Source organism: Ovis canadensis, chromosome 9 (assembly GCF_042477335.2).
Source record: "Ovis canadensis isolate MfBH-ARS-UI-01 breed Bighorn chromosome 9, ARS-UI_OviCan_v2, whole genome shotgun sequence".
NCBI lineage: Eukaryota > Metazoa > Chordata > Mammalia > Artiodactyla > Bovidae > Ovis > Ovis canadensis.
This window is the reverse complement of record NC_091253.1, coordinates 104,639,262-104,665,782: the sequence shown is the minus strand read 5'-3', so window position 1 is coordinate 104,665,782 and position 26,521 is coordinate 104,639,262. Positions and strand designations below refer to the sequence as shown.

The 26,521-nt window shown below is 46.0% G+C and overlaps 1 protein-coding gene across 8 annotated transcripts in view; it reads right to left on the bottom strand.

Moving 5' to 3' along the window:
* Positions 1-26,521, bottom strand: part of COL14A1 (collagen type XIV alpha 1 chain) — a 225,195-nt gene that overhangs the window by 38,127 nt on the left and 160,547 nt on the right. For all 8 annotated transcript variants that reach the window (XR_011259104.1, XR_011259103.1, XM_069600762.1 and 5 more), the window contains exons 37-42: positions 23,752-23,805; positions 20,769-20,864; positions 19,536-19,589; positions 19,116-19,169; positions 4,533-4,586; positions 3,998-4,069 (exon numbers count right to left, since the gene is read on the bottom strand). Coding sequence is in view for 6 of the 8 variants with exons in the window: in XM_069600762.1 (XP_069456863.1) it covers positions 3,998-4,069; positions 4,533-4,586; positions 19,116-19,169; positions 19,536-19,589; positions 20,769-20,864; positions 23,752-23,805 (384 nt within the window). In the remaining 2 variants the exon portion in view is untranslated. The remainder of the gene's footprint in view (positions 1-3,997; positions 4,070-4,532; positions 4,587-19,115; positions 19,170-19,535; positions 19,590-20,768; positions 20,865-23,751; positions 23,806-26,521) is intronic.

Here is a 26,521-nt window from a genome sequence, read left to right as displayed (position 1 = left end):
ACAAGGATGTTTGGAGAGCCCTCAGCCTTCCTCTGTGGCCCGTCACTAGCGTGACTTGAAGAGAGAAGGTCTAAAAAGGTTTGGAACACTGACAACGTGACTACATTCCAGTCGGAATAAGTCTACAGCTTTTTAGAATGACTACTAAAGGGAGCTGTCAGTTCAGTTCAGTTCAGTCGCTCAGTCGTGTCCAACTCTTTGCGACCCCATGAACCGCAGCACGCCAGGCCTCCCTGTCCATCACCAACTCCCGGAGTTCACTCAGACTCACGTCCATTGAGTCCATGGTGCCATCCAGCCATCTCATCCTCCGTCGTCCCCTTCTCCTCCTGCCCCCAATCCCTCCCAGCATCAGAGTCTTTTCCAATGAGTCAACTCTTCGCACGAGGTGGCCAAAGTACTGGAGCTTCAGCTTTAGCATCAGTCCTTCCAAAGAAATTCCAGGGCTGATCTCCCTCAGAATGGACTGGGTGGATCTCCTTGCAGTCCAAGGGACTCTCAAGAGTTTTCTCCAACACCACAGTTCAAACGCATCGATTCTTCAGCGCTCAGCCTTCTTCACAGTCCAACTCTCACATCCATACATGACCACAGGAAAAACCATAGCCTTGACTAGACGGGCCTTAGTCGGCAAAGTAATGTCTCCGCTTTTGAATATGCTATCTATGTTGGTCATAACTTTCCTTCTAAGGAGTAAGCGTCTTTTAATTTCATGGCTGCAGTCACCATCTGCAGTGATTTTGGAGCCCCAAAAAATAAAGTCTGCCACTGTTTCCCCATCTATTTCCCATGAAGTGATGGGACCAGATGCCATGATCTTTTTTACTGAATGTTGAGCTTTAAGCCAACTTTTTCACTCTCCTCTTTCACTTTCATCAAGAAGCTTTTTAGTTCCTCTTCACTTTCTGCCATAAGGGTGATGTCATCTGCATATCTGAGGTTATTGATATTTCTCCTGGCAATCTTGATTCCAGCTTGTGTTTCCTTCAGTCCAGTGTTTCTCATGATGTGGTCTGCATAGAAGTTAAATAAGCAGGGTGACAATATACAGCTTTGACATACTCCTTTTCCTGTTTGGAACCAGTCTGTTGTTCCATGTCCAGTTCTAACTGTTGCTTCCTGACCTGCATACAGGTTTCTTAAGATGCAGGTCAGGTGGTCTGGTGTTCCCATCTCTCAGAATTTTCCACAGTTTATTGTGATCCACACAGTCAAAGGCTTTGGCATAGTCAATAAAGCAGAAATATATGTTTTTCTGGAACTCTCTAGCTTTTTCCATGATCCATCGGATGTTGGCAATTTGATCTCTGGTTCCTCTGCCTTTTTTAAAACCAGCTTGAACATCAGGGAGTTCACAGTTCACATATTGCTGAAGCCTGGCTTGGGGAATTTTGACCATTACTTTACTAGCATGTGAGATGAGTGCAATTGTGCGGTAGTTTGAGCATTCTTTGGCATTGCCTTTCTTTGGGATTGGAATGAATACTGACCTTTTCCAGTCCTGTGGCCACTGCTGAGTTTTCCAAATTTGCTGGCATATTGAGTGCAGCACTTTCACAGCATCATCTTTCAGGATTTGAAACAGCTCAGCTGAAATTCCATCTCCTCCACTAGCTTTGTTTGTAGTGATGCTTTCTAAGGCCCACTTAACTTCACATTCCAGGATGTCTGGCTCTAGATGAGTGACCACACCATTGTGATTATCCAGGTCATGAAGATCTTTTTTGTACAGTTCTTCTGTGTATTCTTGCCACCTCTTCTTAATATCTTCTGCTTCTTTTAGGTCCATACCATTTCTGTCCTTTATCAAGCCCATCTTTGCATGAAATGTTCCCCTGGTATCTTGAATTTTCTAGTCTTTCCATTCTATTATTTTCCTCTATTTCTTTTCATTAATCGCTGAGGAACCTTTCTCATCTCTTCTTGCTATTCTTTGGAACTCTGCATTCAGATGCTTATACCTTTCCTTTTCACCTCTCTTCTTTTCACAGCTATTTGTAAGGTCTCCCCAGACAGCCATTTAGCTTTTTTGCATTTCTTTTTCTTGGGGATGGTCTTGATTCCTGTCTCCTGTACAATGTCACGGATGTCCATAGTTCATCAGGCACTCTATCAGATCTAGTCCCTTAAATCAATTTCTTACTTCCACTGTATAATCATAAGGGATTTGATTGAGGTCATACCTGAATGGTCTGGTGGTTTTCCCTACTTTCTTCAATTTAAGTCTGAATTTGGTAATAAGGAGTTCATGATCTGAGCCACAGCCAGCTCCTGGTCTTGTTTTTGTTGACTGTATAGAGCTTCTCCATCTTTGACTGCAAAGAATACAATCAATCTGCTTTCAGTACTGACCTTCTGGGGATGTCCATGTGTAGAGTCTTCTCTTGTGTTGTTGGAAGACGGTGTTTGCTATGACCAGTGCATTTTCTTGGCAAAACTATGTTAGCTTTTGCCCTGCTTCATTCTGTGCTCCAAGGCCAAATTTGCCTGTTACTCCAGGTGTTTCTGGACTTCCTACTTTTGCATTCCAGTGCCCTATAATGAAAAGGACATCTTTTTGGGGTGTTAGTTCTGAAAGGTCTTGTAGGTCTTCATAGAACCATTTAACTTCAGCTTCTTCAGCACTACTGGTCGGGACATAGACTTGGATTCCCGTGATATTGAATGGATTGCCTTGGAGACGAACAGAGATCATTCTGTCGTTTTTGAGATTGCATCCAAGTACTGCATTTCGGACTCTTTTGTTGACTATGAGGGCTACTCCATTTCTTCTAAGGGATTCTTGCCTGCAGTAGTAGATGTAATGGTCATCTGAGGTAAATTCACCCATTCCAGTCCATCTGAGTTCACTGATTCCTAGAATGTCAACGTTCACTCTTGCCATCTCCTGTTTGACCACTTCCAATTTGCCTTCATTCATGAACCTAACATTCCAGGTTCCTGTGCAGTATTGCTCTTTACATCATCAGACCTTGCTTCTATCACCAGTTACATCCACCGCTGGGTGTTGTTTTTGCTTTGGCTCCATCCCTTCATTCTTTCTGGAGTTACTTCTCCACTGATCTCCAGTAGCATATTGGGCACCTCCCGACCTGGGGAGTTCATCTTTCAGTGTCCTATCTTTTGTCTTTTCATACTGTTCATGGGGTTCTCAAGGCAAGAATACTATTTAATTAATTTAATTAGAATTTATGTATAATTATATTATAAATACACTGTATAGATTATATGATAAAAATATAATTGATATCAATAAAACAATTTATAATCATTATAATTAATATCAATCATTTAAATAACATTGTTTAATGGTATTGTTTATTATATAATTAATTGTTAATTAGTTATTTTATAATTATTGGTTTTTTATAGCTAATAATTATTATAATAGTTATCATTATAACTGGCAATTAAATGATTTATTTCATTCCCTGAGTTTTCATTTACACCACTGTTCACTTCTGTGTTCAGTTCAGTTCAGTTCAGTTCAGTCACTCAGTCACGTCCAACTCTTAGCAACACCATGAATCGCAGCATGCCAGGCCTCCCTGTCCATCTTATGTGTTAGGGTGTGTTTTAAGGCAAAATTCTGTCTTTCTCATACAGCTTAGGGAAGAAAAACCTATTCCCATCCTCACTGATCCTTGACTTTGTCCAGGAGACAGGCCTAATTAATAGACATCATCGTATCCAACCCCTGAAAAGATGCACTGAGTTAACTTAGCCAAGCACAGAATGGGAAACAATGCAAGTATACATAAGCGGAAGCGCAGCTGCAGATCACTCCCCGTCGGGACCATTTGTCTTCAGCCCTGATGTACGCACAGTCTGATCTTAATCTTTATCCTAGGAGAGTCTCTGTTTTCCTCACAGATTCCTCAAGAGTCCAATACTGGAAACACACTTTGACCACAAGAAACACTGTCAATTTAAAGACACAAATAAGCCAGAAGGATGCCTGGGCAGCCATCCTGACGGGCTGCGGCCACATACTCACAGGCGGTCCGAGGGCACCTTGGGGTCCCATGCTTCCTGTGACCCCGGGGATTCCAGGGGCTCCGGGAATGCCCTAGTGGACAGGAAGATGGAGCAAAGTTAAAGACAGACGTTCCCAACAAAACAGCTCTCCAGAAGGGGCAGCAAAAGCACCCCCCACCTTCCCGAAGCCGAGACTTCAGGACTCACTGCTTATTCCTGTTTCCAACTACCACAGAATTAAGGAAGACTCTCTTTGGAAAAGTCTCCACTATGTTGGTTAGATGTAATTCTTTCAAATTCAAGCCTTACCTGTGTCTAGTAGAAAAGAAATCAGTGCAGGTGATCTTACGGCAAAGTGCCTCGGAGGTGGAATAATCAAGCCCCTCACACATTCCTTTTAGAGGATGCTTAGGAAGAGTGCTGCCCCAGAGGCTGAGCCATCACACTACAGCAAAGATGGCTGCAAAGGGAAGGCCTGGCAGCAGAAAAGCTCTCACAAGAAGTGAACGGTGTTAAAGCAGCACCACGCCCCAGCAGTTCCTGGAAATACTTACAATTGGCCCTGGTGGACCTGGAGGGCCGGAGGATCCGTCCTTTCCAGGAAAGCCCTGGAGGAAGAAAAACACGGCGTGTCAACTCTGCAGCTGCTTTATGTGGCTTTCAGAAAAGGTGCATTTAATCCCACTTCATATTTGGGGCAGCAAGTCCTGTCATTTGCTCCAAACTTCCAAGGATTCACTGCTTTTAAACCCTTCATGGGAACTGTTCTTGGCAAAGACTTTTGTGTCTGTTGGCTCTATGAAATAGCCCAATGTAAGAATGTTAGGTGTAAGAAATGCCACTTATAAACTTACACAGGAACTTATTTTCAGAAAGTGTTTTTTTATTATTATTATTTAATTAAACATAACTAGTGAGAAGGGGGATCAATTCTGGTCATTAACAACCAGACACAAAGATGAATTAGTGTCTTTCAGGACCTAAGAGTTTAGGGACAGGGAACCCCTATCACAGGAATCTAATAGTATATTACAAATTGGGAGTACTACAGTATCGGGCTCCCTTTTAGCTCAGATAGTAAAGAATCTGCCTGCAATGCTGGGGACCCAGGTTCGATCCCTGGGCCAGGAAGATCCTCTGGAGAAGGGAATGCAACCCACTCCATTATTCTTGCCTAGAGAATTCCATGGACAGAGGAGCCATGGGGTCGCAAAGAGTTGGACACAACTGAGCAACTTACACACACATACACACACACTCGCACACACACTCGCATACACACTACAGTGTCTGTAACTCTGAAGCTCTTCAGGGACTGCCTGGGGGTGGGTCAGGGGTCTTCCTGCGGAGGTGATACAGTTTTGACTGCTGGGCAAGTTTGTGAATGAAAGTCAACATGAACACACGTTTGCTTCTTAGTACATGATGGAAGAGTTAAAGGCAGAAAGCAAATGATGCTCTTTAAAAATTATCTTCTCCAATCACTGAATGTGTGTGTGTGTTATCTTACGTGAATGTAAAAAAAACTAGAACACCTGGAGTGGCCTGCTGTCAGAGGGCTGCGGTTCTTGGCTGTGGGTGTGGGTCTTTCCAGTCTCAATTTTATAATAAATTCATAAGGTTTTGTTCAAGACATTATCTTCTACTACGTGGAGAAGTGGACTTCTCCTCTTGGGACTTGTCCCTCTTAGAATAGTCCATTCTTATGCTAAGTCGCTTCAGTCCTGTCCAGCTCTTTATGACCTTATGGACTGTAGCCCACCAGGCTCCTCTGCCCATAGCATGCTCCAGGCAAGAACACTGGAGCTAGTTGCCTTGCCATTCTCCAGGGGATCTTCCCGGATCGAACCTGGGTCTCTTAGTCGCCTGCACTGGGCAGGCAGCCTCTTCACCTCTAGCGCCACCTGGGAATCCATTCTCATCTCAAATCACTTCAAACCAACATCCGCCAGCGTCCGCGCTGCCTCTCCCAACCCCTTTCTGGAGCGCGCCACCTTCCCAGTGAAACTTCCCCATTCTTCCTGCGCGTGAAAACCCTTCTCCTTAGGGGCCCCCTTTCACTCTCCCTCTCCTTATCTCCAGGAATCAAATAAAAGAGGGTAAAGATGAGGCTGGACAAAAGGAAATCGTGTGAGTTGGGAGAAAGGTATGGAATAGGAAGGATGCGTGTGTAGGAAAAGCAATGGTCTGCGGGCCCTTTCATCCTGTTCCCAGGTTCAAATGCCAGCAAGTCTCAAAGCCAGATAAGGCAGAGGCTCCAGAGCCCACCGGGCCTTGTGGTTTGCCTTTCCTGCCTGAGTACGCTGTGAGCTTCCATCTTCCAGCCTCTTGTCCAGCAATTCATGGGAAGCTGGGGGCTGAGCTGTGGCCAGTGGAGAGGGGCCAGTTCCAGCTCTGGCCCGTAAGAACTTCCGGGGGGTAATCCTCCACCTTCTTTTCCCTCCTGTAACAGCTTCAGGGCCCACGTGTTGAGGATCAGTGTCTCAAGATGGCAAGACCTTGAGTTCCTAAATGACTGTACAGATCAGAGACTAACTACCCAACTCCTCTACCCATTCTGTGGACAGTGCTGGGCTGGGACCAGCAATACTTCATTTCATTTAGTATTTTTTTATTGTTTTAAACCACTGAGGCTTTAGGACTTTTGTTCATAATATTCGAGCTAGTGGGTTTTTTCACTACGACCTCTATTCAGTCACTTCAGTTATTCACTCAAAAATATTATTAAGTCAGAAAGCTGCACTGATAGGCCCTGATACAGATTAAATTACACAGACATGCACACACATCCTTCCTTGGATTTGCTAAACAACATATATTAATACTGACATAGGTTGAAAGATATTATTTTACGTGGAGTTTAAATATAGCATATCCAGGAAGAGGGTATAAAAAATCAATGCTGTGAAAGTGCTGCACTCAATATGCCAGCAAATTTGGAAAACTCAGCAGTGGCCACAGGACTGGAAAAGGTCAGTTTTCATTCCAATCCCAAAGAAAGGCAATGCCTAAGAATGCTCAAGCTACCGCACAACTGCACTCGTCTCTCGTGCTAGTAAAGTAATGCTCAAAATTCTCCAAGCCAGGCTTCAGCAATACGTGAACCGTGAACTCCCTGATGTTCAAGCTGGTTTTAGAAAAGGCAGAGGAACCAGAGATCAAATTGCCAACATCTGCTGGATCATGGAAAAAGCAAGAGAGTTCCAGAAAAACATCTACTTCTGCTTTATTGACTATGCCAAAGCCTTTGACTCTGTGGATCACAATAAACTGTGGAAAATTCTAAAAGAGATGGGAATACCAGAACACCTAACCTACCTCTTGAGAAATCTGTATGCAGGTCAGGAAGCAACAGTTAGAACTGGACATGGAACAACAGACTGGTTCCAAATAGGAAAAGGAGTACATCAAGGCTGTATATTGTCACCCTGCTTATTTAACTTCTATGCAGAGTACATCATGAGAAACGCTGGGCTGGAAGAAACACAAGCTGGAATCAAGATTGCCAGGAGAAATATCAATAACTTCAGATATGCAGATGACACCACCCTTATGGCAGAAAGTGAAGAGGAGCTAAAAAGCCTCTTGATGAAAGTGAAAGAGGACAGTGAAAAAGTTGGCTTAAAGCTCAACATTCAGAAAACAAAGATCAAGGCATCTGGTCCCATCACTTCATGAGAAATAGATGGGGAAACAGTGGAAATAGTGTCAGACTTTATTTTGGGGGGCTCCAAAATCACTGCAGATGGTGACTGCAGCCATGAAATTACAAGGCGCTTACTCCTTGGAAGAAAAGTTATGACCAACCTAGATAGCATATTCAAAAGTAGAGACATTACTTTGCCGACTAAGGTCCGTCTAGTCAAGGCTATGGTTTTTCCTGTGGTCATGTATGGATGTGAGAGTTGGACTGTGAAGAAGGCTGAGCACCGAAGAATTGATGCTTTTGAACTGTGGTGTTGGAGAAGGCTCTTGAGAGTCCCTTGGAATGCAAGGAGATCCAACCAGTCCACTCTAAAGGAGATCAGCCCTGGGATTTCTTTGGAAGGAATGATGCTAAAGCTGAAGCTCCAGTACTTTGGCCACCTCATGCGAAGAGTTGACTCATTGGAAAAGACTCTGGTGCTGGGAGGGATTGGGGGCAGGAGGAGAAGGGGATGACAGAGGATGAGATGGCTGGATGGCATCACTGACTCTCGATGGACGTGAGTCTGAGTGAACTCCGGGAGTTGGTGATGGACAGGGAGGCCTGGCGTGCTGCGATTCATGGGGTCACAAAGAGACGGACACGACTGAGCGACTGGACTGAACTGAAGAGAAAAACAGAACCTTATAACTCCTTTAGTCCAACTGCTTCATAAGTGAGAAAATTTGGGACCAAAGAGATTAGGAGGAGCCTTTACCATTAAAAAAAATGTTTTTAATCTACTATTATTTCCTATATGAAGTTCACATAACAAAACCAGGGACTGTGAGGACATACTCAAAGTTTAAGAAGGCATTTTGAGAAGAACTTCATTTGCTTCCTGCCTTAAACCTCTCCCAGCACTGGAGGGGAAGCGAACACGCACCCGTGTGTAAGGCCGCACCTGACACGTGGCCACCGCCACTGCCCGGCAGTCAGCAGTGCAGCCTGGCTGCCGGCAGCTGTGTCCAGAGACACAAAGTTCTCAAAAACCAGCAAGGGCGATGTTATGACAGGGAGCGAGCCAAGGCGTCTTTTCTGAAAGGGCAGTGCGCTGTTCCGGGGAGGACCCGCAGGACACAGCTCATCGGCTCCTCCCTCTCGATCACGGGGAAGGAGCGCACAAAGCAACGCCCACCAGGACTCTCCTCCGCCGGGGCACCGGAAGGGTGCTGCCGAGAACAGTGTTCAGCGGGCTCGATTTACGGACAGCTGGTGCACATCATGAGGGAGGAGAGAGGACGGAATGTCGATAGGCAGAACTAAGCTTGGCCGAGAGGCTGTTGCTCCCGTGCGCTCGAATCCAACGGGGAGACTGCGAGCTTGTTCACTCTGCGTTCTCGGGGAGCCCAACCTCCAGGGGCTCGAGCCTGATGATCTGAGGTGGAGCCGGTGCCATAACAGAAATACACTGCCCAATAACTGGCATGACCGTGAATCATCCCCGACCAACCCCCAATAACTGGCATGACCGTGAATCATCCCCGACCAACCCCCAGCGCTGGGCCAAGGAAAACCATCTGCCACGGAGCTGATCTCTGGCGCCAAAAAGGCCACTGCTCTTCCCAAAGGGCACCTTGGGAGCTGTTGGTGTTCACTCGCTCAGTCGTGCCCAACCCTCTGCGACCCCCTGGACTGCAGCACGCCAGGCCTGCCTGTCCACCACCAACTCCGGGAGTCCACCCAACCCATGTCCATCGAGTCAGTGACGCCATCCAGCCATCTCATCGGAAACTGAGATTTCTATTTTTCTTCTTTGAGGGAAGAAATCATGTCTTATTCACTGTTGTGTTCCTAATACCTCCCCAGCACATGGTTGGCACCAAATACATACTAAAAAAAAAAAAGTGGAATAAAAATGAGACTCTTAGAAGAAGTGCTCTGATAATCATGTTGAATAAATAAATATTAATTGCAGGTATAATTAGCCCAGAAATGCATGGGGGTGAGGGGATGCCAATCTTTTCTGGCTTTGCTCTTGAACCCTCACAAGCCTGGAGGAAAGGGGTCAGGAGTTCTCCAGCCCCAGAAGCTGAAACTGCACTTCAGTGACTACCTGAGGGGTGGTTTCCTAGAAGCAGCCTGGGCTTTTGTGCCTTTGATTTATAGAGGGAGGGCCTTCCCTGGTGTCCAGTCACCTGCTGATGCAGGGGACACGGGTTCGATTCCGAGCAGCCCCACGACAGAGCCCGTGCACCGCAGCGAGAGCAGCCCGCTCGCCACACCTGGAGCCAGCGCCACGGCCGTGCAGGGCAGCAACTCTTCATATCGAAGCAAGCAAGTTGGTGAAAAGGAAAACCACGAAACTGTCTGCACCTTCCATACATCTCCAGATCTACAAACGTCCCATTCTGCGTCAGGAAGCCAGTCTCAGCACCTGTGCGTTTGTGGGTGAAGCACCGTCATGAAAAGCAGAAACCTTTAATTAAGCGATGAAGCGAGACTAACAGGGGACAGAAGATTAAACGATGAACGTAAAGTGAGAATTCACTTAAACCGACACATGCTTTTTCTAAGTGCATAAAATCAGCCGCCTACGAACAGGGGTGCAGCTCCTAGCATGCCTCCTTTTTGAGAGTCCCACCTCAAAATTAATATGCAACCACAATGCACATTAAAAATAATTTTTGCTATAAAAACTTGAAAGTTTTTTTATAGTTTGTTTTTGAAAGAAAACTATATTTGGCTCTGAGCAGCTAATATTAAGTTATGGTTGGCCATGATTTATCAGCAAAAGGAAATCTATTGCAAAATATGTTTTCAAAATCACTGATATTTGAATAAATACCAAATTTAACTATGGCTGAAATTAGCAAAGTGCAATGTTTTATACACATTTAACTAATTTATTAATTTTGATTTTTTCAGTTTTCTTTTCCACGCTCTAGAGCAAACACAGATGCTTTTTCCAGGTGGCAAGAATTTTTCGTAGGCTCTTAAAAAGTTCTTGATGAAAGTGAAAGAGGAGAGTGAAAAAGTTGGCTTAAAGCTCAACATTCAGAAAACGAAGATCATGGCATCTGGTCCCAGCACTTCATGGCAAATAGATGGGGAAACAGTGGAAACAGTGTCAGACTTTATTTTTCTGGGCTCCAAAATCACTGCAGATAGTGATTGCAGCCATGAAATTAAAAGACACTCCTTGGAAGGAAAGTTATGACCAACCTAGATAGCATATTGAAACGCAGAGACATTACTTTGCCAACTAAGGTCCATCTAGTCAAGGCTATGGTTTTTCCAGTGGTCATGTATGGATGTGAGAGTTGGACTGTGAAGAAAGCTGAGCACCGAAGAATTGATGCTTTTGAACTGTGGTGTTGGAGAAGACTCTTGAGAGTCCCTTGGACTGCAAGGAGATCCAACCAGTCCATCCTAAAGGAGATCAGCCCTGGGATTTCTTTGGAGGGACTGATGCTGAAGCTGAAACTCCAGTACTTTGGCCACCTCATGAGAAGAGCTGACTCATTGGAAAAGACTCTGATGCTGGGAGGGATTGGGGGCAGGAGGAGAAGGGGACGACAGAGGATGAGATGGCTGGGTGGCATCATGGACTCAATGGACGCTGAGTCTGAGTGAATTCCGGGAGTTGGTGATGGACAGGGAGGCCTGGCGTGCTGCGATTCATGGGGTCGCAAAGCGTCGGACACAACTGAGTGGCTGAGCTGAACTGAACTGGAAAGTTTGCTCTTTCACGGTTCTCTGTCTACAGAACTTAAAAGATGCACCGGATGTGCCCACAGAGCGTGTTGTAACCAAAGGTAAAGTCAGAGGCTAGAATATTTATGCTTATGTAGTTATCAGAGACAGGCCTCCCTCGTGGTTCGGGAGTAAAGAATCTGCCTGCCAAGCAGGAGACTCGGGTTCGATCTCTGGTCTGGGAAGAGTCCCGAGAGAAGGAAATGGCAACCCACTCCAGTGTTCCTGCCTGGGAACTCCCACGGACAGGGGAGCCTGGCGCGCTACAGGTCATGGGTTCGCCAAAGAGTCGGACACAACAAGGACCGGACAGCAGCAGCAGCAGATCTCAGAAACAGACTCGGGTGCGACAGGCACTCTCCACGCCTCTCCGAAGCCGTGACGGTGGACCACGGACACGAACGCTGATGGACTAAAGCAGGGCCGAGCAGGTCCTTCGACAAACACCACCCGCTCGGGTACTGTGGGGCCTGTGAGCCGCTGGCATCTGACGCGGCTGCTGAACCGGAATGAACTCGAGCCGGGAGGACTGAAGAAACACCGAGACTCTCGCCGCACAGTTTCAACCCTGAGCACCCGGCAAGGGGCCTGGAGGCAGTCGGCCATATGGAACAGGCTGCGACCGGCAGCAGAGGCTTCAGACCAGCCACCAGATTAAGGGGCCAAGGAGCAGAAAGCCTCAGACCCTGAAACACTGGCCAGGTTAGAGACCGCGATCAGCCCTGAGGCCTGAGCGCGCTTCCGTGTGGAGTCACGCTCCAGTCTGCAGTCACACACACGCAGATGCAAGCAGACATATGCATTTTATATACGTGCACAGCACACTATTGTTAAAATGTTCACATCTATATACGCATTACACGTATAATTTAAATGTGTTCATAGATAGACAGACGTATATAGCTTTAGTAACCCGCACTGGTGATTCCAGTGAATGAAAACAAAAGCAATATTCAACCCAGGAAATTACTTTGACGTGCAAAAGGTTTAACATAATGTATTATCCAGTGATTCTGAAACCTAGCTGTTTATTAGAATCAGTAGTCATTTTAAAACTACACGTTCCTAAGTCACACCCAAGACCGCTGGTATCTGAATCTCTGAGGCTAAAGCTCGGGAATGTGCATATTCAAACAACCAAGAAAACACAAAAGGACAGCTTGGTCGCTTATGTTGTGGAACGGCTAGTTTTCAGATATAAACATGTCAGCCTTGGCCCCAAAGGACAGCGTTGGAATCAGAGTGCAAGATAGATATCATTTGTATGCTGTCTCCTAGTAGAAACATCTTTAAAGCCAGTAATAACAAGAAACTAATTCACTAAGTAATGGTTCTCTCCTCAAATGGGCCATTACCCAAGTAAAAGTGAAATGTAATCAAAGAAACATAGTCTTCATGTGTGAACTATCAGTTTCTACTTCATCAAGAAAGTAACCCAAACTGGGCTCCTTCTGCCCCCGAAACACTGGGTGAGGTGTCTTTGGTGATGGAGTCCTGCTTATTAATATCTTTACTGAAAGAGTTGCCCATATTAGCAAAACCACTCTAACCTTTAATATAGTTTTGTGGAAAGGAAGAATGCAGTGTCGGAGTCTGAGAGTGGATTAGAATCCTGCTGCAGTGCATGCCGGCTGTGTGGCACTGTTTGAGTTACTTCAAATTTCTGAGCTTCAGACTCTCTGTGTCTATAACGGGGTGGCAGTGCCCAGCGTTTGTGGTTACCCTGAGGACTGGAGAACACAACATTTGTAGAGCGCTGCGCCTAGCTGATGATCAATAAGAGTGGCTGCTGCTCTTTTTATTAAAATAATCTGCCAAGTCCCAGTTGCACAGACTGTCATCACTGTCGTTGACTGGGGGAATGTTTTTCTGGGATTTTATAAAAACCTGTCTAGACCCACGGAAAAGAAAATCAAATCATTCTCTCCACTAGCTTTGTGCTAGTTTTTTGTATTTCCTCTTCTGGAGGAGGAAGATGCTCAAGGGGGTAATTATCATGAATCTTAGTATTTAACAAAATATCCCTTAGATGAATCTCTCATCAGAGCTTGACATTTATGATAGAAATTAAATCCAGATAGCTAACTCCAGTTCAGTTCTTCAAGGATATTTTGAGCAAGCACGACTTGCTTTGATGAAATGGGACATTCATCACAGATACGGCCTTTGCGGAGTCGCTGAGTCGGGTCTGACTCTTTGCAACCCCATGGGGACTATAGTCCGCCAGGATCCTCTGTCCATGGAATTCTCCAGGCAAAAATACTGGAGTGGATAGCCATTCCCTTCTTCAAGGAGTCTTCCCAATCCAGGGATGGAACCCAGGTCTCCTGCACTGCAGGCAGATTCTTTACCGTCTGAACGAGCAAGGAAGTCCTTGGGTACATCAAAACCATGTAAAAAGGAAACATGGTCCAAGGATCCTTTCAACATGGACTCCAAGAAAATTAAACAATAAGAAGCCACTTGCTTTTTCTTTAGACTTTCTCTCTCTCTCTCTTTATTATTATTATTTTTTTTGCAGTTCATTAAAATCTTCTAAGTTACCTTAATAATGTCAAGGACAGGCATTATAACCGACTGTACTGTCTTGACTCATTAGCTCTACACTGAAAATAGTGAATACTCATACCAGCTAGAGTTGAATTTTTACATAGAAATTCCTTATATGAAGGGCTTTCCCGGTGGCACTAGCAGTAAAGAACCCGCCTGCCAATGCAGGAGGCCTGAGCTGTGGGTTCAGTCCCTGGGACAGGAAGATCCCCTGGAGGAGGGCACGGCAAACCACTCCAGTGTTCTTGTCTAGAGAATCCCGTGGACGAGGAGCCTGGCGAGCTACGGTCCATGGGGTCACAAAGAGTCGGACACGACTGAGTGACTTAGCATGCCCTTATTTGAATCAATCTCCACAATAGCTCTATGGACTCAAATATTATTTTTCCCACTCAGATGAGGAAAGGGAGCCTTGGACACTTAAAGTGACTGGCTCAGCGTCCCACGGTTAGAGTTCAAACTCAGGTCTGGCTGACTGTCCAAGTCTCTGATATTTACCACTGGGCCATCCTGCTTCTCCTAACCACAGGTTCAGCATAATTCGTATGCAGAACTTTAAAACAGTATTTCCTCTTTTACAGATGGAACGGGAAGCCTGTGGTTATGGCATGAAAAGGGAGGTGCAGGGAGCGGCAGCCTGGAGTAAGGGAAGCTTTCCAAGGTTAGCTTTACTTGGAATTCCAAAACAAATAGCCTTGGTACAAGGGAGGAATTACGACCATCTTCCAGGTGCCATAAAATATGTATCTCCCGGTCATTTTTATTACTTGTCTCTCTGCCTTTTTATAAAACCATAGTAAGAATTGGAAAAAAAATTATTTTTTTTTAAAGTTTCTATTCGGAGTGGCTGACAGATGGTGGTCTTGGGTATAAGTGAGCCTCAGAACTAGAACAAAGGTGGTTTTTCCTTTCTTTCTTTTTCAGTTCATATACTTATCATCCATGTCTCGCCTGTTTTTCCTGGTTTCTCTTAGGACCGCTTAGAGTCCAGGGTGGGGGCAGAGATGTCCAGCCTACATCAGAGGAGCCGAAAGACCATGGGTGGGCCCTGGGGTCACAGACATCAAGCAGAGAGGAGGATCGAGGCAGAAGGGAGGGGGCGAGACGGACAGTGGAAAAGAAAGAGGGATGAGGGTGCCGTCCGGCTGGATGACGCAGGGTGAAAACCGACACCGCGCCCACCCGGCTGCTCGGCCTGCTTGCACACTGCTGCTTTACACGGCGGTCCTGCCCTGAGCCAGAGGCTGAGGCTGCTTCAGGGGAGAAATCCAACTTCTGCTGGCCTTGCTTACGGCCTGAGGCCCAGGGTTGAACATGAGCTGCCTCTACGAGTCCATGATTCCCCTTGGGAAAAGCCAGAATAAGCTAGAAACTTTAGAAAGAAAACATGTTTCCTGTTTAAAGAGGAGATGCTTAATCCCCTCTTTGTTCTCTGCTAAACTCCCCTCCTTGCAGACTAAAAGGAAGGGTGACATCTGCCCTGGCTCCAGGTAAGGGACGCCAGCCTTTCCCTAAGCCGATAAGCAGGGCCTTGATCACAGTTTGGGGCTGTGAGTTCTTAACTCTCAATAAGACAAAGATTTTTTAAAAGAAGGATGACCAGCAAGGGACAGCCCGTCACTGACTATCAGAAGAAATGGGGCATGGTAGTGATGTGGAGAGCTGACTCACTGGAGAAGGCCCTGAGGCTGGGAAAGGCTGAGAGCGAGAGGAGGAGACAGGATGGATGGACATGAGATTGAGCAAACTCAGGAAGACGCTGAAGGACAGGGAGGCCCAGCGTGCTGCAGCTCATGGGGCCGCGAAGAGTCGGACACGACTGAGCGGCTGCACAGCAGCGATGAACGGATGAGCGGCTTGAGGCTTTGGTGGGGCTGTCGAGTCGCTGAGTCATGCCCGACTCTTTGAGACCCCATGGACCGCAGCCCACCACGCCCCTCTGTCCATGGGCTTTCCCAGGCAGGATACTAAGAGTGGGTTGTCCTTTCTCTCTTCAGGGGATCGTCCCAACCCCGGGATGAACCCGTGTTGCCTGCACTGGCACGTATCTTTTCTTGCCACCGAGCCCCCGAGAAGCCCAGAGAGTGGCTCCAGTGCTTGGCCTAACGACGAGACAACTGCCTCCTGATTTCCTGGAAAATGCTTCCCAGAAGTGGCTCCTCGGGTGTCTCAGCAGCAAGCCTCCCCACCCCGAGTGTCTGCTCTCAGAGTGGCTCCTTGGGTGTCTCGGCAGCAAGCCTCTGGCACCCCGAGTGTCCTCTGCACCCCGAGTGTCCTCTGCACCCCGAGTGTCCTCTCCACCCCGAGTGTCCTCCCCACCCCGAGCGTCCTCCCCACCCCGAGCGTCCGCTCTCAGACAGCTCTGTGCCCCGGTTGCCGCCTTCATCGCCACGTTCACCTCTCTGCTTTCCTTCCAGCGCAGCTGTGCCCAAGGCAGGGCAGGAGTGAAAGCGAAGTCGCTCAGGCGCCTCTGACCCTGTGCGACCCTGTGGACTGCAGCCCGCCAGGCTCCTCGGTCCATGGGACACTCCAGGCAAGAACACTGGAAGGTCACCAGTTCCTTTTCCAGGGGATCTTCCTGACGGAACCCAAGTCTTCTGTATCCCCTGCGCGGCAGGCGGGTTCTTTACCACCGAGCCACCGGGGCAGCCCACACAGCACACAGCACGTGCTAAACTAAGATGCAAGTTCAGCTAACACCTTATTAAACAAGATATTAAGGCAATGAGAATACATATATGCGGTCCCTCCCTCAAGCAGAGAAGCCCACACGGCACACAGCACGTGCTAAATTGAGATACGAGCTCAACTAATACCTTATTAAACAAAATATTAAGGTAATGAAAACATATATATGCGGTCCCTCCCTCAAGCAGAGTAGGCATTCCAGGAGACACTACTACATATTATTGTGTGTTAATGATGCCGCGAGAATTGTACGCTGGAATAGTATTACCTTCAAATATCTTTCCTAAAGCAACTGGGATAGGGTTTGCACAATTTTTTTAACATTAATTTTTTAATGAGTTAAATTTTTCTTTAACTTGTTTAAAGAATGAATGTTCTCTGGAAACCAGTTTAAAAATGCAATTCCCTTCCCATCCACAGATTTTTCAAAATAGGCATTAGAGGCAGACTGGGGGCAGGAGGAGAAGGGGACGACGGAGGATGAGATGGCTGGATGGCATCACCGACTTGATGGACGTGAGTCTGAGTGAACTCCAGGAGTTGGTGATGGACAGGGAGGCCTGGCGTGCTGCAGTCCATGGGGTTGCAAAGAGTCAGACACGACTGAGGGATTGAACTGAACTGAAAGTTTTACTTTCAAATTGAGAGAGAGAGGGAAATAAAATCTATATACAGATATATTAACACTTTATTAGGCCTTAAGACTTTTTATCCTATAGAACCAAACATGTTTGGAAGAATGGCAACATATTTATAAAAAATCTGTGTTGGCATAGTGGTTTTAAAAGAATTCCAGACTTGAATGATCTGGACACCAGCCCAATATGTTTGCTTTGGGAGAACTTTTCCAAGACTAGATTCTGCATGGATAAATCAAGGAAATTCACTGAACCAGACCTTTAGAACTGCTGTTTTCAGAGCTTCAGGAATCACGGAGGCACCTAGGTGTGTAACCACACAGGATCTTAGTCTAAGTCCTTTTGCCAAAACACATAAACACCTTTAGACACTCCTTTCACATGTCCATGAAACCTACATAAATCTCACTTCCAGAGAATGCCTCTCTTTAGATACATTCACCTGGACGTGCTTTACCGACTAATCCCATTTGATGGATGGAGACTTAACTGAGATTTTAAGCAAATGAAAGTTGAATGTGAAACCAAAAAAAACACAAAACCAACATGGAAGGAATTTAAATTCCCACACCTGCACCTCTATAGAAAACATTTGCTTCCTCATTCTTGAGCAGTATAGCTAAAGGCAACCTGGTCTGAGTGGAGAACTGCGTCCTCCAGCTAATCATTTGCTCATCTGGTGGGTTAGCTGTCCCCTATGGTATCAGCGAATGTCGCTGAACGTGCTGTCCTTTACTGGACTGGATCTAAGTGGAGGCCACTGTATATAATCCAATCTTAAGAAAAACTGTGCAGCTGCCAGTGACCTTTTGAGGAAGACCAGTCTCTCTCTCTTGCTGAAAATAGAATAACTTTCTATTGTCTTCTTGTAAAAGCTCAGAATACCTGGTCCGAAAAATAGAAGAGATGATGTCAGTGAATTTGTGTCTACCTCTTCGGTTCCATCTCTTGGCAAGCTCTCCATACCAAGGCGTGTGCACACACACAGACACACAGACAGACAATGCTCTCTCATCTCCAGCCATACTGAACCACGCCCAGTAACGGAAACGCCCCACCTTCTCGCCAACTCCACCCCTCCATACGCCGCGCATGCTGTTCTCTCTGCTTGCAATAGCTTTCCCATACTTTCCGGTTAATTTCTCTCCCTCACTTGAAAACCAGTCTATATGGTGCCGCTTCCAGGAAGCCTTCCTTCCCCAACCCTCCAGGTCTGGCTTGGTTATCTATTCCTGTGCCCTACAGGGCTCTGTAAATTCTCCCACGATAGCATATGTTTCTTATTTGGTTCTGTTTCCCCCAATAAGCTCTAAACTCTTTGAGGACAAAATCCCTCAAACCTGGTTCAGTGAAGACATGTTGACCAAACAAACTCTAGATGTTAAGTCAGCCCTCAACCACCCTAAACTTTCTTTTATTGCCGCCCACTTGGACAGGTTCCAAGAAGGGACTGCTGGTGTGTACTAAAGACACGGAGACTACTGCAGAGAGTCACCATCCTTAAATTCCAGTTCTTAGGGTTCCTGATTTCCTTTAGGCTTGCTCCTTGAGAATTTGAAACAATTGGAAAATCTGTTAGACGAACGCCCACAATTCAGTGCAAACTGCATTCAGCTTCTGGGAACATTCAGAAAGAGGTGTGGCTGATTTGAGGTCTGCTGAAAGTTTCTGGGTTCTGAGGAAAGTTGTGGATGTGGAAGAGCACCAGTTAAGGTAAACAGGTGCAGGATTAGCAGAACGCAGATAGATGGGAGAAAAAATAAAGGAAAGAACAAAATAAAACACATGGTTTGACTTCCCTGCACAGAGCTTGCCAGCAGCAGAGACAGACTTGGTGAGAAAGGCACTGTGCTAATGGGCAGTCTTGGGCAAATCCTTACCCTCTGGCCTGGGGAGCCATCGCGTCCTGGTGAACCAACACTGCCTGGGACACCCTAGACAGAGCAAAGACAGGAAGCGGTCAGAATCATGGAAACCAATCACCCTCTCAGCCAGCTTCCCCGGAATAAATCAGGCCTCCAAACAAACCTGAAACCATAAGGGTGAAGCTTTCCTGACTGAGGACACGGCCCCCAGAGCTTATTCACCGGAAGGAAAGCAAATGTCCCCCACCGGGGTTCACCCAGGGCGGCATCAGGAGGACCCTCGGGTGGGGGCCAAAGGTCAACAAATACAGGCTGCTGTTCCTCAGCATAGAAACTGTTCACTGCCTAGACCACAGCGGACTTCAGAAGCGATGGTCCTTTTTCTCGGTAAAGCTCTAGACTGAGAGCAATGGAGTAAAAATATAAAAATAGTACCTGTGGGCCCGGCAATCCGGTATCTCCTTTCTCTCCTTTTTCACCTGGCATTCCCTGGACATCCAAAAGGACATGGGGGTTAAGTTCACAAAAGAAAACTGGTAAGTCCTTAGTCCCTTCTTTTCCTCTGCTGACTCTTAACATTTTCAACATTAAATTGTTTCTACACTAACATCCAAATACAGCATAGTTCACTTCTCACATAAGCTACACAACTTCTGTAAGTATGCTTACAGCGTAGAATGTTTATGTCTCAGAATAGTTTAAACACTGGCACACAATCTGATTTAGTTAAGCTTATACTGTAAATATATGAGCAGAGTCTTGAATATTTCAGTATTATTTGTAGCTTAGAGGCTAAAACTTACGTCTATATATACTTTTGTTTTGTTTTGGCTAGAAACTTTTAAAAAGGCAAACACGATGCCTGACCTGTAGCAAGACCTCAATGAATTCTTAGTATTAACTGTAATTATACAAACTGGCACGTTAAATAAGAATAATTCATTCACGTGTAAATGACTCTGGGAGTGAAGACATCTGAGCTAGGGGCACACAATCATATGCACAAGAAGATTTGCTAAGAATGTATTTCAATCATTTACACTAAAAATGTACTTAAAAATGTATATAATGGCACAAATACTTATTAAAGAGACTGGTTTTATTCCTTAAATCTAGATTTCTCTACCAAGTTAAATGAAAATCAGTGAATGGAATGGAATTTGCTTTCAATGGTTCAAACAGCTCATGTGGCTGTAAAGAGCATATCATCCATAATGTTAAAGTCGTCGCAGCCCACTTTGATGGCCTGTCGAGATAAAAATCTAAATAAATGGCTTCTGCGGTTGTAGCTCCACGATCACTACAAATGCAAAATGACCAACTTGAGTCGTAAACACCTGCCACTTTCCAGGTTTTATCATACCCACAGAGGACTTGCTCGAACAAGGAAAAGCAGCCGTACGTGTCAAGCCCTGCTTTCTTTCCTAGACAAATCATCTGCGGCTATACCTACTCCCTGGGCACGTACGTAAATGTAAAGGCCCCGTTTACTGAGTGAAAAGCTGGCTTATGAACGAGCTTTCGCTCATCAGGCTCGTTTCCCAGTCCTTACTTTCAGGGGCTGGAAGAGGCTGTGGATCATTATTAGGGGTGGAAGACAAAAGCTCATTCTCTATAACTCACAGGGAAGTGAGAACAAAACCCACCCGGACCTGACACACAACTCACAGGCATCCCTTGAATGGAGAGACCGCTGGGTCCCTGGGGCCCCGGGGGGCCCTGAGGTCCGGGAGGGCCCGTTTCACCCCGAGGGCCATCTGGTCCCTGGAAGGCAAGAAGGTCACACCAAAGGTAAGTCAGACCTCCTGCAACCCAGAAATATCTGCTACCCGATATTCCTGCTGAGCACATTTATCTTCTAGTTCATTAACTTTCCTCAGACATAAAACACTCACAGGACAAGGAGACACGAAGCCTCAGAGGATCCGCCTCCCAGGCCTAGATTCATCAGAGAACCCGGAGACGAAAGGCACAGTAGCTGCTCCAGCTTTATTTATGAGGCTTCCACAAACAAGAACGCTGTGCCAACAGTGCGAGTAATTAGACCCCCCACACTGCACCGCAAACCCGAAAGAGGCAAGCGGTGCAAGACCACCCTCTTGGCCTGCGAAGGTTCCCACCACCCAGCCAGACACTCCCCCCCTTCGTTACTGTGAACTGTCATCTCTGGGGCGCTGCTCTGCGTTTATTGAAGACACTGTGGCACGCACGAGATGGAGCCGAGTCAGATACGTCGCCTCTGCCTGAGCAAACGTGCCACAGTCGCAAAAGTAAAACAGGACAGCAAAGGAGGCCTCGTGTGGTCTGAGAGTCGAGCTGGGTGGTACCCGGTTCATCCTCTCCAGCCTTCCTTCACCGACCCCCCTCGGCCTCGCCCCATTCTCTCTTACCTTGTTCCACTTGTCTCCAACTTTCTACTAAAAAAAGCTGCAGTGTTCTCTCCTCCATGAATAAATGCTGTGCGGATTTAATAAGTGACCGGGTAGAAGCAGTAAAGCAAGCAAGATGGCTGGGGACGACGCAGAGCAGCACGGTGCAGGTGAGACAGGCGGGCAAGCGACCAAAGGCCTGAAGCCAAGGAGCTGAGGCTGACTCTCACCGCAGTCGCGCACGACTGCAGGGCTCAAGGGTGTGATGTGATCCAGCGTAACTCTAAAGAAACGAATCTGGGGCAGATATGAGGAATCAATCCAAAACATCAGGCCCCTGGAGCCAGAAATAGAGACGACGGGCAGGGCCTGAACTCGCTTAGGCTGGGCGCCTGCCATGCCTCAGGTGCCTCTGTGCAAAGCAGGGAGAGGTGTGCCTGGACCGAGATCGGCAGGGCGTGCTCCTGAGTCTCGGCCTCTGTACGGGGTACAGACGGTTTGGTGGCCTTGGGCAGTGAGAACGGAAGGTAGGGCTGTGTGTCTGACAGCACGTGGTGGGAGGAAGGAGAGGAGACCAAACCCTGAACAACGGCCGGGAGGACTGCGGCCTGGCTGTGACTTGGCACTCCCCCTGAGACGAGTTGCCGGGAGCCAGCATGAGGAATCCCACCCGTGACAAGGTCATGCGGCAGGGATCTGATGTGCAAGGTCAAGTCAGATCTCAGGTTTTCCCCCTGGTATTTCCTGAGCATGTACCCCCCAAAAAATAAGAATATGCCTGCCTTATTGTATTGTACTTTTCCACTCTCCTGACACTATCTGGAAAAAGTCATCTTAAGGCGTTAGTCTTCTGCATTTGAAAGGGTGTTTCAATCCAAAAACCCCTCTGATGGCTTTCTAGCCTGCCTGCAGGACTTGTACAGCTGCGCATGTGATTGTTTGTGGCCTCCTGACCGCAGGAGGCACAGGAAGCTTAAAACATCCTAGGAATGTAGGGGCTTCCGAGGAGTCAAAATCATTAGAATAGGACTGATTAAAGGTTTCATTTGCTGAGCCAATACTTGCTGCCAAATTTTCATATCCTTTATTTGTAGAAATAGTTGGTATATAGAAAAACAGGTAGTAGACCTGGTATTAGCAACACTAGATCTTTGAGTTAAGTACCTTCTTTGTTATAACCCACTGCACCTTTGTTCTGTAGAGATGCAACTTTAGTGCTTTAAGGAGATGCAGATTAAAGAAAAACACTTCAGGGGAAACGAGATTAACACTGGTTAAGAAAGAGAGCCAAAAAGTGTTAGCAAGCCTCTGGGCCAGAAGATAATGTAAATCACCTGAGACCTTTTGTATACAAAAAGATATACAGAAAGGGTCAGGACTGCTGCCCCTGCGTGACTCTGTGTCTTCCATTATGTAAAATTTAGGGTATATAAACACCTTTTGAACGATAAAGTTAGAGGGGGTTTTTGCACAAACCTGGCCTCCCCCTGTGGATTCTTTCTCTTGCTCCCTCCGTCTCCTTTTCGGGCTGATCCCTTGGAACGTGGAGGCTCACCGAGTCTACTTACTTGCCCCGGCTTCTGAGACCCGCGCGGAGGGAGCTCAAGGCGGGGCACCCTCCGCTATTCAAGCGGGCGCCTGTGGCCCAGCGTAGATGGTGCAAGTTCCTTGTCCGGAACGTACATCGGTTTTCCACGTAAACCAGGTTAATCAGCCTCTTTTCTCCACTAAATTTTCCTCTACACTATTTCTTCCTAATCTAATCTTATATTAATAAGTAAGTACATTTTTCCCCTCGCCAACGCCGTCCCCGCTTCAAATTCCCTGGATCCACTGGGGCTGGACCCCAGCAACGCATCTTTGTTGCAGACAGAGGAAAGAGGACCGCAAGAGCAAGAGCCGCATGAGCAACCGAAGCGCCCGGAGCTCCAACGCTCCACCTCGGACCCAGAAACCTTGTCACTGAGTTAAGGGTGTTTCTTCTGATGAAAACACACAAGCTTCTAAGAATAAGGGGAAAGGCCTCAACACAACTTCCATAAAAATATAAGAAGCTTTACCACGGCACGTGGCAGCCTGGATGGGAAGGGAGTTTCGGGGAGAATGGATACATGGATATGTATGGCTGAGTCCCTTGGCTGTCCACTGGAAACTATCACAGCCCTGTTAATTGGCTACACTCCAATATAAAATTTTTAAAATTTAAAAAATACATAAGGAGCTTTAGATTGCCAAGGGTAACTGTCCCTTAACTCCCCTGCCTGGGGATGAGAGAGCCTCACCTTTAGGCCCGGGTCACCCCGCTGCCCTTTCGGTCCTCGGAGTCCTGGGCCCCCCTGGAAGAAAGACGATAGGCATTAGCACAAAGACAAACATGAAAGCAATATAGCGCATTGCTTCCCTTAAGAATGCGGATCATGCGATTCTTATTTTGCACAAAGGCCAACACGTTCTGTAATGATATGTTCGCTGTGTTTCTCAACTGAGGTCTGTCCCCAGATTCCCCTCTTCTGGCTAATGGTTTCAGAGTTTGAGCAAACTTTCTATGCTAAATCCCTTTAACTTAAAAAAAAAGCTGCAGGATCTTTTCATTGCATGTGTAAGATTACTGCTATTAATACTGCAAATAATAAAAAATATACTGTTAATCTAAAATTATATACATGTCTTATACCACGACTTTGAGATTAAATTATTTAATTAGATTGTATTATATTAAATTGTAAAAAGCTATAAAATAGTAACAATTTAGTTCTCTTTATTTATATCATAAAAAGGCATTTAGTGCTTCTGAAACTTCAGTTACTTGCATTTTCCTCTTAAAGTTTCTGTCACATTAATGCGCTACCTGTACTATCCTTTAGCAGTAATTTCTTTGTACATATATGTACATAACATGTAACACAATAAGTATGTATATATGTGTATATACAGTCTTTGCAAACATTCTTGTATATGCGAGCATAACACATATGTAAATATACTTTGGATATTTTTTACTTGACTCTTACTTCACTTAAATCTACTTCAAAAGCAAATATTATGCACTATAGCAGATGGAAAAACATATTACTTACTAAGAATGTGAGGCAAACCTGAAAACATACTATAAATAACGTTACTAAACTTGGCTAGATTTTGTCCCTGGTGCCACTGTGAGTAGAGGGTTTGCTCTTTATTAAACAGGGGCGTGAGTAAGGGTTAGAGGGTCACATGAGCACCGGTCTAAGAATATTGCTTTCAGTTGAGTAGAAGATGAAAAGATCATTGAAAATGGAGTGGCTTTCTCATTGAGTGAGTCCATCTGACCTCCAGCTGTGTCCGTGACCACCGATGAGCCTTCTGTTACCATCAGCCCTTGCCTCCCTTGGGAAAAGACGGGATCAGGCGACAGTCAAGGCCTCCTCCAGTTCGCCTGAAGCACTACACTCACTCCCAGCACCGTCAGCTGCTATCTTCCAGATTTTCAGCACACAGTAATCAAATCGTTATTTAACTTCTGTGCAGAGCACATCATGAGAAACGCTGGGCTGGATGAAGCCCATGCTGGAATCAAGACTGCCGGGAGGAACATCAATAACCTCAGATATGCAGATGACACCACCCTTATGGCAGAAAGTGAAGAACTAAAGAGTCTCTTGATGAAAGTGAAACAGGAGAGTGAAAAACCTGGCTTAAAGCTCAACATTCAGAAAACGAAGATCATGGCATCCAGTCCCATCTCTTCATGGGAAATAGATGGGGAAACAGTGGAAACAGTGTCAGACTTTATTTTTCTGGGCTCCAAAATCACTGCAGATGGTGATTTCCGCCATGAAATTAAAAGACACTTACTCCTTGGAAGGAAAGTTATGACCAACCTAGATAGCATATTCAAAAGCAGAGACATTACTTTGCTGACTAAGGTCCATCTAGTCAAGGCTATGGTTTTTCCTGTGGTCATGTGTGGATGTGAGAGTTGGACTATAAAGAAAGCTGAGAGCGGAAGAACTGATGCTTTTGAACTGTGGTTTTGGAGAAGACTCTTGAGAGTCCCTTGGGCTGCAAGGAGATCCACCCAGTCCATTCTGAAGGAGATCAGCCCTGGGATTTCTTTGGAAGGAATGATGCTGAAGCTGAAGCTCCAGTACTTTGGCCACCTCATGCAAAGAGCTGACTCATTGGAAAAGACCCTGATGCTGGGAAAGATTGAAAGTGGGCGAAGAAGGGGACGACAGCAGATGAGATGGTTGGATGGCATCACCGGCTCAATGGAGGTGAGTTTGAGTAAACTCCCGGAGTTGGTGATGGACAGGGGTGCTGGGGTGCTGCAGCTCATGGGGTCGCACAGAGTCGGACACGACTGAGCGACTGAACTGAATCGAATCATACTTTATGTAAGTGCACACGTCTCTATAGGAAGTATTACCTGTAGTGTCTGTGGTATTATTTGGCACATATAGATCACATATGTGACGCAACACTTTTCATGTATTTCTGAGTTAACTTAACATGCTTTTCCATAACATGACATATAGATCTAACTTACTGTAAATGAGTTGCATAGTTGTCTGAACAACGAGATAATTTGTTTAACCATTCTTTCATTATCGGAAATGTAGGGCATTTTCCCCACAATTTGTTACTGTCTAAACAATACTACAATCACCATCATTATACCTGCCCTAAGTACAAATTTTCATATTGAAGACGTCAACGAGGAGAGTTTTAAAGGAAATGTAATAGACAGGCAGATATATTGCCGGACTGCTGCAAAACCACTGCACCCGCTTACTCATCTGTTAGTTGGTGAAGAGAGTCTCCGTTTCCTAAGCTTCCGTCAGCACTTGGTATTTTCAACCCTTACATTTTCATGAAGCTGGTAAAAATAATATCTTGCTCCCATTTCAATTTTTATTTCCCTTAAGACTCCTGTGGTTGAGCATCTTTTCACAACACTTGCCCACTTGCGTTTTATCTCAACCCAACCGCCAACTTACATCCTCCATCCAGTTTTCTACTGGGTTACGCGTCTTTTTCTCTTTAATGTGCAGAAATTCTTCACATATTTGG